At 37.7% G+C, this 12879-nt stretch overlaps 1 protein-coding gene across 2 annotated transcripts in view; it reads left to right on the top strand.

Moving 5' to 3' along the window:
- Window positions 1-12879, top strand: part of ASXL2 (ASXL transcriptional regulator 2) — a 141176-nt gene that overhangs the window by 41664 nt on the left and 86633 nt on the right. For both annotated transcript variants that reach the window (XM_047782485.1, XM_047782484.1), the window contains exon 2: window positions 9502-9584. In XM_047782485.1, coding sequence (XP_047638441.1) covers window positions 9502-9584 — 83 coding nt within the window. The remainder of the gene's footprint in view (window positions 1-9501; window positions 9585-12879) is intronic.

Consider the following 12879-nt stretch of genomic DNA (forward strand, 5'->3'; position numbering starts at 1 on the left):
CAACAAAAAGACAAAAAAAAAATTTCCTAGACTGAACAAAATTCAGGTTCTACCTATCTGTAATGAACTCATAAGTGCAGCAGTAATTGAAATACTGCTGTTATTTAGGCTAGACTCAAACTCACATCTTTGGAGATGTTTATATTATTCTTGAATACCCAACATACAAATTTTATATCCTTTTTTTAATCTGGATGTAAGAATCTACAAGTAAGAAAATAGATGTATTAAGTACACTTTAAGAAGGCATTTATTTTATCATATTTTAATTCTGTGTAGTGTTAATTTTAATTCTTCTGAACAGTTAATTCAGTTTGTCAAAATAGTTTCTAAAAATTGTTTTGTAGTTTCATGAACAATTCTAATAGAATGGTTTTGTGTTTGATAAACACTGCCCTCCTGTGGTTTAAAGTAAACTAAATGTTTTGTGAAACTACTTTAGTCTTTCCACTTAAATTGTGGTAAAATAATGTAGTAGTAATAGCTATACAATAATAGTATTGCAGTGGTAATGTAATGGAGTATGGTATTTTTGCTCAAAAATATGTGGCCATTTTGTTTTCCTTGACATTGCTCGGTGGGTTTCTCTAGTGTGTCTCTCTACACATTTTTCTCACTGTTAATGTACATTTTCTTTTTAAAAATTAAGTGAATTTAAAGAGTTAAATGTAGATGGAAAGGTGAAAAAATATTAAGCCATTGAAGGAAGGTAAACTACACTTAAATATAGACATGCTAAAATAAATCAAAAGACCAATAGGTTATAATACATGAAATTAATAAAAACCTCCATGGAGGAGTTCCCGTTGTGGCGCAGTGGTTAATGAATCCGACTGGGAACCATGAGGTTGCGGGTTCGATCCCTGCCCTTGCTCAGTGGATTAAGGATCATGAGCTGTGGTGTAGGTTGCAGACGCGGCTAGGATCCCCCGTTGCTGTGGCATAGGCCAGCGGCTACAGCTCCAATTGGACGCCTAGCCTGGGAACCTCCATATGCCGCAGAAGTGGCCCAAGAAATGGCAAAGAGACACACACATGCAAAAAATAAATTAAAAAAAAAAAAAAAAAACCTCCATGGAAAAGCAACAGTAATGAAAAGAAGAATAAACTAGAAAAAGTGTTGCAGTAAGTGTGATGGTAAAAGTTTTAACATATTTAATATGAAAACTAGAGCTCATATAAGTAGACAGTGGTTATGAATAACCAGTTTACAAGTAATTAAAACACAAAGTATATTAAAATTCATAATAGTATTTCACAAAATGATATTCATAATATACTAGAACTTCAAACAACTAAGCTGTCTTCACCAGTCCCCTTTGGAGTATTCTAGAAAACCCAGCTAATTATTCTGAGAATTAGTAAATAGAAGGACAGAATCAAGCACTTAATCCTGCCTTTTTCTGTGTCAGTTGTGTGTACTTCAGATAACCAAGTGGTAGATGAAGGAAAGCATTTATCTTTAGAAGGAGTCTAGCTTATAAATTAAGAAAAGATAGGAGTTCCCTTCATGGCTCGGTGGCTAATGAGTCCGACTGGGATCCATGAGGATGCAGGTTCCATCCCTGGCCTGGCGTGCAGCCCTAAAAAAAAAAAAAAAAAAAAGAGAGACCACAGGTAAAACTAAAGCCCAGAGATTAACTTTCCAGGATCACAGAGCTTTAAATATTAGTCAGGTATAAAATTAAGGTCCATCTCACTCTAAACATATGTTGGTAACCATCATGATATAGTGCCTCTTTAAGCAATATAAATGTGCCACTATAGGACATGGACTAAGTGATTTAGTGTGTATACTTATGTGTGTATGTATGTATATGTGTGTACATATGTCATTTAGTGGAGTATTAAGTTGCTATGAAACATATCAATAGTAAATGTCATAAGATTTGCAGAAAAGGGCTTATAATATTAAAAAACAAAGTATAGACTAATATATAAAGAAGAATGTCAACTGCAAAATGTTATAGAACACTCTCTGGAAGGGAATATGCCAAGATGTTAAATTCTTTTTTCTCATGGCGGAATCCCCCTATACATAGAATTAAGCAGAACCTTTTTTGTGGCGGGGGGGTGTGGTCTAAATTTTCTAGAATGAATATTATTATGGGGGGAGGGGCTTGTTGCTTTATATAGGGTATATATGACTATATAGGTTTAACTCAGCACCTGAATCAGTTTCTTTGTGGAATTCTAGAAAATATCATTGGAAGTTGCTGGAACACCCTTGTCTAGCCTGATAAACGTTAGAGTTTGAGAAATACTCAGAATCTTCCTAGGCCCCACTAGAGTCTTGTTTAAAGATCTGTGGTAAGAGGGTCTTTATCTGATCATTATACTTGATGGTCATAATCCCCATCATAATAAAAGATATATATATATTTCTGAAGGAAATGAAATTACTGTCTTATAGAGATATCTGCACCCTTGGTTCATAGCCGAGACATGGACAAAATGTAAGTGTCTGACAACAAATGAATAGGTAAAGAAAATTTATATTTATATATATATATTTAAAAATAATATATATTTTAAATTTATATATATTTAAATATATACAAACATAATATATATACACACATATATAAACAATATTATTAAACCATAAAAAAGAAGGAAAATGTGGTATGTGTGACAGCTTGGATGAACTTTGAAGGTATTTTGCTAAGTGAAGTAAGAGACAAATACTGCAGCATCTTCTTTATATATGAAGTCCAAAGAATCTGATTCAGACACAGTGTAGATTGATGGTTACCAAGGGTTGAGTGGTAAGGGAAATTGAGAGATGTTGGTCAAAGGATACAAATTAGCAGTTAAAAGATGAATATGTTGTGGGCATCTACTGTATAGCTTGGTGGCTATAGTTAACAATAGTCTATTGTATACTTGAAATCTGCTTAGAGAGTAGATCTGGGTACCTGTGTAAGACAATGGTGTTACTTAGCCTTAATTTGGTAATCATTTTGACAATATTTGTGTGTATCAGATCATCACTTTGTACACCTTAAACAGGGTTATTTGTCAATTATATCTCAATAAAGCTAAGGGGGAAAAACTTGACTAAAGTAATGAAATGTGTGTGTGTAGGGGTGGTGGTGCTTGTGAGTGTCAGTGTATCTTAGAGTGGACGGGTATAGCTCTGAAGAAGTGAGGCAGAGAGTCCCTGAATTTCTGGGAAAAAGCATTGCAGGAGGAGAGAGCCAAGTTCAAAGGCTCTGAGTGAGGAATGAATTGGTTATGTTTGAGAAAGGGCAAGAAGGTAATGTGAGAAAAATGAGAGGTAGCGTTTCATGTAGAATCTTCTAAGTCGTATTAAGGAATTCAGATTTTATTTTAATTTTACTTTTAAAAAAAGTGACAAGGAGGATGGAGTTCCTGTTGTGGCTCAGCGGAAATGAATCTGATTAGCATTCTTGAGGACCCAGGTTTGATCCCTAGTTTCGCTCAGTGGGTTAAGGGTCCGGCGTTGCCATGAGCTGTGGTGTAGGTCACAGACGTGGCTCAGATCTGGCATTGCTGTGACTGTGGTGTAGGCCATTGGCTACAGCTCCAAATCGACTCCTAGCCTGGCAACCTTCGACTCCTAGCCTGGCAACCTCCGACTCCTAGCCTGGCAACCTCCGTATGCCGTGGGTGTAGCCATAAAAAGACTTAAAAAAAAAAAAGTGACAAGGAGCTTAAAAATCAGAGGAATATGTAATTTAAGTTTCAGAAAGGCTACCTAACTGTTAGGTGAACAGACTGGTGAGTTATATTAGTTACATATAGCTTTGGCTATGTATAACAGTTCCTTAAATGATTTGAAAGTTTATTTCTCCTTCATGCAACAGTCTGGAGGTGTAGTCTTTCCTCCATTCCTAGGGTGTGTCCTTATCTGTTTGGTTCAGAATGGCTTGTCACCTCCTTCCTTTTCAAAACAACAGGGTAGAGAGAGGGCCAAAGAGAGATGTGCTCCTGCCTCTTGAAAATGTGGGTTGTTGCAGTTATCGCTGCCCCTCACGTTCTGCTGGCCGGGGTTTGAGCGAGTCTGAGAGAAGACCCCTTCACCCCACTCTGGCATGTTCTCTTTTCATTTATAGCTATATAATATTCAGTTGTGTGGATAGACCAGTTTTCTTAATATTTTATTATTAGATAAACCTTTAATGTTTTATTAACACAGTGAATATTTTCTTATATTATCTGTAGTTTAAGTACTAGGTTATGTGTACATATCCATTCCATGGTGTTAATTTATTATTGCTGTTTTTGCTGTCCAAAATAGCAAGAAAAAAAGCATTAAAATGTGATTTTTAAAATTTGATTGTTAGTGAAGTCAAACATTCTGTACCATTTTTCCCCCGTAAATTCTTATTAGGGGATATTGAATGCATACACAAAAGTCAGCAATGGTATAAATGAACACCTTCGTACCCACCATGTTGCTCTATAACTATCTACTTAGAGCCAGTCTTGCTGTACTTAAGCTCCTATCCAGATTTCCTCTTGTATTATTTTCAAGCAAATCCCTGACATGTAATTTCATCTGTATTTCAGTATGCAAGTGTTTATTCATACGTTGTTTTTTTTTTTTTTTTCCCGTCTTTTTGAGGCTCACGCCCTAGGCACATGGAGATTCCCAGGCTAGGGGTCGAATCAGAGCTACAGCTGCCGGCCTACGCCACAGCAACACAGGATCTAAGCCGCATCTTCGACCTACATCATAGCTCATAGCAATGCTGGATCCTTAACCCACTGAGCGAGGCCAGGGATCGAACTTGAAACCTCATGATTCCTAGTCGGATTTGTTTCTGCTGCACCACGCTGGGAACTCCTCATGTGTTTTTTTATCCAGTCATATTAACTCTTTTATGAGCTATCTGTCCATGCCCATGGTGTATTTGTCTTCATTTTCAGTAATTTTGCACTGTTTTAGAATATAGACAATAAGTAAAGGCCCAGTTTTCTGTGTGGGGCTTAATTTGGATAAAAGTTGTAAGTTCAGAAGTTCCCATTGTGGCGCAGTGGTTGACGAATCCGACTAGGAACCATGAGGTTGCGGGTTCGGTCCCTGCCCTTGCTCAGTGGGTTAACGATCCAGCGTTGCCGTGAGCTGTGGTGTAGGTTGCAGACGCGGCTCGGATCCCGCGTTGCTGTGGCTCTGGCGTAGGCCGGCGGCTACAGCTCCAATTCGACCCCTAGCTTGGGAACCTCCATGTGCCTCGGGAGCGGCCCAAGAAAATGGCAAAAAGACAAAAAAAAAGTAGTAAGTTCAGTTTTGGACATGGTAAGTTTGAGATGGAACATCCAAGGTTGATGTTTAAAAGGCGATTATAAACAGATTGGGCTGCTGCTTTTCATTTATCTAGATAGGGGTGATTGGTGAAGTCTTGGTAGTTGATGTTATTCAGGGAAAGTTGGAGTGAAAAGCAAAAGCTGCAAAATGATGCTTGCAAAATATTTAAGAGCTGGCCATAGAAAAAAAGAAGAAACATTTTGGAAAAAAAGTCTGGAGAGAGCAGTGTCTATGGAGGGAAAGGTTAATAACATCTTTTGTAGCATAGAGATCAAGGATGATGAGAAACAGAAATATGTTTGCTAGATTTTATGATTAAGCAAATGAGAAAATAGATGCAGATGCAGGACACTGTGTGCTATAGGGTGCAAAGTAGACCTGAGCTTGAATTTTTTTTTTTTCTTTTTTTTCCCCTGGCCTCGCCCAAAGCATGTGAAGGTTCTGGGCCAGAGATGGAACAAAAGCCACTGCAGTGATGTGCTGGATCCTTAACCCACTGAGCCACCAGGAAACTTGCTAAGTTTGAATTCTGGCTGCCACGTATCTTGTTTAGAAATTTGCTTATTGAGTTACCCCACTTTTTAAGGTTGCTGACACATCTAACTGAGAGAATGAGTAGCACTTGTTTGTGTCTTCTTCATAAATGGTAGTTACTGGTATCACATTGTGATACCTTCATGGCTGGTCTAGGATATCTGACTTCAGTCATTTTTATTACACAAGTCTTGTATCTGTTGTTATTGACTTGCAGTGCTAATGAACAGTTTTTTGGTAGGCTAGTATAGATTCTTAAGAATTGGTTCAATTTTAGTTTTCATTCACATCTATTAATTGCCAAGAGTTCTTTGTTTTTTAAATGATAAAATGGAAAGCAATTCAGGTATAAGAGTTTTTGCCTAACATTTGGATTAAAAAAGAGAAACCAGAATTGACTTATATGAAGTCAATCCCCCCCCCCTTTTTGGCTGCACCTCTGGCATGTTCCAAGGCCAGTTATTGAACCTGCACTGCAATTGCAACCTGTGCCATAACTGCAGCAATGCTGGATCCTTAACCTGCTGTGCCACATGGGAACTTCCTAAGAAGTCAGGGTTTTTTTTTTTTTTTTTTTCTTTTTCTTTATAGGGCCACATCTGCTGCATAGGGAGGTTACCAGGTCAGGGGTTGAATCAGAGCTGCAGCTCCTGGCCACAGCCACAGCCACAGCCACGTGGGATCCAAGCGGTGTCTTCGACCTACGCCATAGCTCATGGCAATGCCAAATCCTTGATTCTTAACCCACTGGTCAAGGCTTCATGGTTACGAGTTGGATTTGTTTCTGCTTCGCCACAATGGGAACTTCCAAGAAGTCAGTTTTAAAGCAAGTCTCTTAGTGGTAAACATTCTTTGTTTTCCTTTAAGAATGTTTTGATTTGCCCTTTGTTCTTGGAGGGTTTTTTTTCCCCTTAGATAGGAATTTTGGGATTACAGTCCTTTTCTTTCAGCACTTTAAAATGTTCTTCCCTGTTTCTGCCTTCCATGGTGTCTGATGAGAAACCCACATCACTTGAATTGCTCTTCTCCTAAATGGAATGTTGTTTTTCCTTGGCTGCTTTCAAGATTTTGAAACTTTCTTTTGTTTTTAGTCACTTAATTGTGAGATATCTGGGTATAGATTTCTTTGAATTTATGTTGTTTGAGAGTAATTGATTTTCCTGAAATTGTAAGTGTGTATCTTTCACCAAATTTGGGAAGTTTTATGTTTTCTGCATGCTATTCTTTATCCTCACCTTTTGGGACTCTGATAACATGAATATTAGACCTTTTGATATTGTCTCATTAGCTCTGTTCATTTATTTTTTATATCATTTTTATTTTTGTTTTGCCCCTTTCCCCCCGCATGTGGAGTCCACACTACAGCAGCAGCCTGAGCTGCTGCAGTGAGAAGGATGGCTTCTTAACCTCCTGTGACCCAAGGGAATTCCTTTATCGTTTTTCTCTTTATTCATTAGAATGGATAGTTTCTATTCCTCTCTCTTCCACTTCACTGATTCTTTTCCTTTGTTATCTCCTTTCTGCAGTTGAGCACCCCCTGGGAATTTTGTGTTTCACTTTGGGGGTCTTTTTTTTTTTTTTTGTCTTAAATTTTTATTTTGTTTTATATACCACATAGGCTTACACACAATAATATAATCTTACTTGTCTGCTGAGACTTTTTTTCCTTCTTTGGCCGTCCTGTGTCATATGGAGTTCCTAGGCCAGGGATTGAATCTGAGCTGGAGTTGTAACCTGCGCCACAGCTGCAGCAATGCTGCATCCTTAACGCACTGTGCTGGGCTGGGGATTGAACCTGCATTTTTGCTGTGGCAGACACATTGTTGATCCCCGTGTGCCACAGTAGGAACTCCAGCCGAGACTTTTGTGTATTTTTTTTCCCAAGAATATTCTTTCCTGGCACTCCTGTGGCATATGGAGGTTCCCAGGCCAGGGACTGAATTCACACCACAGCACCCAAGCTACAGCCAAGCTACAGCCGTCACAGCACTGGATCCTTAACCCACTAGGCCATCAGGGAACTCCTTCCTGGCTTCTTGAGGCATGGTTTTGATAGCTGCCTTAAAGTCTTTGTCTGAAAATTCCAGTGTCTGTGTCATCTTGGTTTGTTGTATGTAAGTTGTCTCGTCTCTTGTGAGTTTTTAAGGTTTTCTTGGTTCTTCATATGTCACGTGGTTTTGGATTGTATATTGGACATTTTGATGTCACTTTATGTTTCTCTATGTCTTATTTAATTCTTGTGGAAAATGTTTTATTTTGAGAGATGGGAGGTTTTTTGGAGGGTGGATTTCAAGCAGGCCTTTGGCCTTGTTAGGTTCAGATCACAAGTTTCTACCTACTTGGTGTGCACTAAAATGCCAGTGTGTAGTTTTCAGACCCTTTGTTTCTGTCTGTTCTGCATGTGTACCACCAAGTGGCAAATTTGGGAACCTGATAGTATATGCATAGTTCTTGGGTGACCCTAGGAGTGATTTTTTTTTTTTTTTTTCGGCCAAGCCTGCAGCATGTGGAAGTTCCCTTGCCAGGGATTAAACCTATACCAAAGCAGTGACCCAAGCTGCTGCAGTGACAATGCTGGCTCCTTAACATGCTATGCCATAAGCGAACTCTGACCCTAGGAATGTTTGTAGACTTAGTGGTATCACTTTCCTTAGTTCCTTTCTCTTTGCAAGTTCCCTGATGGTTTCTGGCTCCTGGGGACCTTTCTTCCTTGTCCTATGGCTAGATAACTAGGGTTTCCATTTTGGTGTTTTGCTATACACTTGCACAATTGCATCTGCCTTTAACACCAAGCAACAGGATGGGGGGCGAGAGAATATAAGCCATGGGAATTCCCTCCACACTCATGGGTTTGGAAGTGATGATCTGCTTTCTTGAAGTTTTGGGTTCCTGTCCATCACTGCCACAGGGAAAAAAACCCCAAAGGATCTTCCTCCCCCTTATGGATCTCTTTTACCTCTCAAAAAAAAAGTCAAAAAAAGAGAAGACTTCTCTTGGAGCCATTTCTTTCTGTACTTACTATGCGGTTCTGAGTTTTGAGTCTAGGCTGAGTGATCCTGGGGGAAACAAAACCAGGAAACTCACTGCTCAGTTAGTAATCCTAAGTTTGGTTTTCTCCCCAAAGCCAACTGCTACCATTTTCACAGTCATCAGTTTTTAGTTGTATTCAGTGGGAGAGACAGGATAAACTATGCTTATATCATCTTTACCAGAACTGGAACACAGATGCCGTTTCAGTTTCATTATAACTGTATTATTCATTTGTTTTGGTTAAGAAACTACTGAACATCCAAGATGTAGACTTTGCTTGGGATTGTAACAATGGATAATCTTTAAGGTGCTTCCAGTAAGTCCATAGGTAGGCTTGTGATGTGGGGGTGGAGGCAGAAAGTGAACATAATTTCACATTATGCATTAATAATAATTACATTGTTAATCTTTTTTGATCCATTTCTGCTTCAGAATTTGAGTGAGTTACTGCTTAAAATTCAAGGAGAGAAGATCCTATTTATATTTCATTAATTTTCCACTTATTAACCCCAAATATGAAAAAGATGAAAAGTCTCTGGATTTGTATGTGCTGGATGAAATTAATACATAGTTATAATAAGAATAAGAAATGTATTTGTAATACATATAATAATATGAACTTAAAATAGGAAATAATCTATTATTATATACTTGTTTCTCAGGTCTTAGAAAAATATCCCAATACACCCATGAGTCATAAAGAAATTCTTCAAGTTATCCAGAGAGAAGGACTCAAAGAAATCAGGTGAGTTACTTAAATATTATTAGTAATAATTATAATTCTTAATTAGAGTATTCATAGCAGATAGCAGTATACTTTAGTCCTGAAGATTGATTCTTTAGTTAAAACTGCTTTGTTACCTTATGATCTACTCAGTTCATATCTTTGGAGTTTTCAGTCATAGAAAGTTAAAAAACCAAAAGTAAGTTAAAAATTTTTTCCTTAGATGTTAGCTATCTCTACACCCATGCACTTTAATTCTTAGGAAGGCCTGGAGCCATCTTCAAGCCTTCATCTATCAGTTACAGCTTTTGATTTAATAAGTTTGGTCATTAGCAAATAAAAAGTACTCTATTTCAGGGAGAATAATAGATGTAGACAGTCGAGAAAGAAATACCCTTGGCCAAAAAGAATTAACCAGAAAAGATATATAAAGCAGTATGTATTTCAAGTAATAGTCTTATGTTCAAATAAAATAGCCTGGGGTCAATTAATATAGAACCAAAGATAAAATGCCCTTTAATTTCTAAGAGCTTGATTATATTACAATAGCATAGAATAGTCACTGTTCATAGTTAAGACCCTCTGTCATCAAGAAATGTTAAAATTATGTTCAATAAACTTGGTATGTTAAGGCAGAAATCTGGGTGTCTACATTAGAGATATTTTTATTAAGAGGAAAAGGTTATGGTGCTACTCATTGTTCTCAGCTGGAGGTGGTATTGTGTAACACTCATAAGTAAAGGGTTCGGGATTTTAGGGGGCTATTTTTTTTTTCTTTTTTTTTTTTATCTTTTTGCTATTTCTTGGGCCGCTCCCGTGGCATATGGAGGTTCCCAGGCTAGGGGTCCACTTGGAGCTGTAGCTGCCAGCCTACGCCAGAGCCACAGCAACGCGGGATCTGAGCCGCGTCTGCAACCTACGCCACAGCTCATGGCAATGACGGATCGTCAACCCACTGAGCAAGGGCAGGGATCGAACCCGCAACCTCATGGTTCCTAGTCGGATTCGTTAACCACTGCGCCACGACGGGAACTCCTTAGGGGGCTATTTTTGATGGTTCCAGAAAGGGGTGAGCACTCTGGCATTAATGGTTGCAGAACAGGGATGCTAAGGGTCTTTCTTGCATTATGCTGGGCAATCCTTCACATTGAAGAATTGTTCAGCCCAGATGCCAGTAGTGTTCCTGTTGAGAAATAGTTATATTGAAATATTAGTAGGAGGACAACAATATATTTTTTGATGAATAGCTATTATATGTTCTAGATTTTAATTATTTTTTTCTTTAATATTAAATTCAGTTTGAGATTTTTCAGTTGGCCCTTTTTGGCTAATGCAGTTAAAAAATTTCTGTTCTCATTTGTGGCCAAATGTCAGTAGGTTGGGAAGAAATTAGATTTGCTTTGTTAATATGGAAAATATGAAGTATAAATTAGCACATCTCTGAATAATTACTTTGTCCCTGAAAAATTATGTGCACATTTGTAAATTAATATTTAAAAATGCATTTGAAGAGTGAATTGTTAAATGTATTTCTTATAAATTATTTTAAAAATTAATCACTAAATATATTGATATTCATAATTTTTACTTGAGTTTGATTAGATTTATTAGATTAAGATTAAATCATAATACTCATTTAGTCACAAATCAATTTGCACAAGGCTGCAGTAGAAAATGATAGTGATTTTAGTTATTCTGAGGAACAAGTTCTGCTAAAGTATTCTAATCTTTTTTATAACACTATTGGGTTTTATAGAATAGGAATGAGCGGGATATTTCATTTCTTTTCATAAAATTAGTCTTTTGATACACACTGGAAAATAGAGTAGGCTATCTGGTGTAACGAAATCAGACCCCATCAGTGCCCCTAGGTCTAAATGTCAATCATAGGGTCATCCATCTCTAACACAGTAAGGCTCTGTGACTTTAAACTTGTCAATATTATTTCTAGGGAGTAGGCAAGAACAGTAAATAAGAAAGAATACTATAAATAAAGAACAGAAGAAAAAAAAGAACTTTAAAAAAGGCAGCAAGATGGTGGAGTCATCAAAAACAGCTTCTGGCTTCGCTTAGTGACAACTTACAAGTAGCTGTTCTTGATTAAACTGTATTGTGGTGATACAGCTATGTGACCACAAAGCAATACTTTTAACGTCACTAGTGACTTCCATTTTGTCACTTGCATGGGACTTTAGTTTTTGCTTCTCTTACTTCTCAGCATTATTTGGTACAGATGACTACTGCTTCCTTCTTGAAACTCTGTCTTGTTACCTGAAGTGAGCACAAACATTCCAAACTTCCTTTCTTCCTAAACTCGCCTTTTCTTGGTTTTTTTGCTCATTATCTTCTCTCCAACTTAGGTGCAATTTTATCCATTCCCTTTGCTTTTTTGGGGTCACTTTTGTCAGTTCCCAAATATGTAGGGAAGCTATTTACCCCTTTACTCAGTTAACTTTTTTTTTCCCCCAGGTGTCAGCTTGAATATGTGTTTTTCTGAGAACTTTGGCTGACTTCTCAATCTAGGGCACATTTTCCATTTTCAGTTTATTGTAGTGTTTTGTGTTCTTTCATCATAGCATTAGGATTTGAAATTATATATTGCTTTGATCTTAAAAGAAGAAATCCTGTTGCTTCCTCTATAGCTTACATTAAGTAGCTCCCTGGAGGGCAGTGATATTATCTTCCCCCCATTCTCCTAACCTCCCTAGGCTTAGCACATAACAGGTACTGAAAACCTATTTGTTAATGAATATATGAAGTATCAGTGATTGGAAGATCACATTCAAATGTAGCTACAGCTTATCCTCTTGCTGTGTGCTATGTTAGATGGTAATCTTAGAATCTTTAGAGTTTTCAGATAGATTAAAAAAAAATTTTTTTTTTAAATTTTTTGGCTGTGCCCAGGGCATGTGGAAGTTCTCAGACCAGTTTTGCCAGGATTGAACCTTTGCCACAGCAGTGACCACACTGGATCCTTAACCCACTGAGCCACTACAGAACTCTAGAGTTTTCAGAGAGATTATAGAATGAAAGAGATACCCTGCATATTGAAGATGTGCTCCTTCTTACAGTTTTATTTTCATTCTTTAATCTTCAATACAGCACTCTCAACTTTTTTTCCTTTTGTAGTTTTCCCTCTGCTCCCTGGGACATTTTGAAGAATCTTTTTTTTTTTTTTTTTGGCCTCACCTGTGACATACTGTGACATATGGAAGTTCCCAGGCTAGGGGTCAAATCAGAGCTGCAGCTGCCAGCCTGTGCACAGCCACAGCAACAGTAATGCCAGATCCAAGCCACGTCTGCCGCCTACACCACA

Source organism: Phacochoerus africanus, chromosome 5 (genome assembly GCF_016906955.1).
Source record: "Phacochoerus africanus isolate WHEZ1 chromosome 5, ROS_Pafr_v1, whole genome shotgun sequence".
NCBI lineage: Eukaryota > Metazoa > Chordata > Mammalia > Artiodactyla > Suidae > Phacochoerus > Phacochoerus africanus.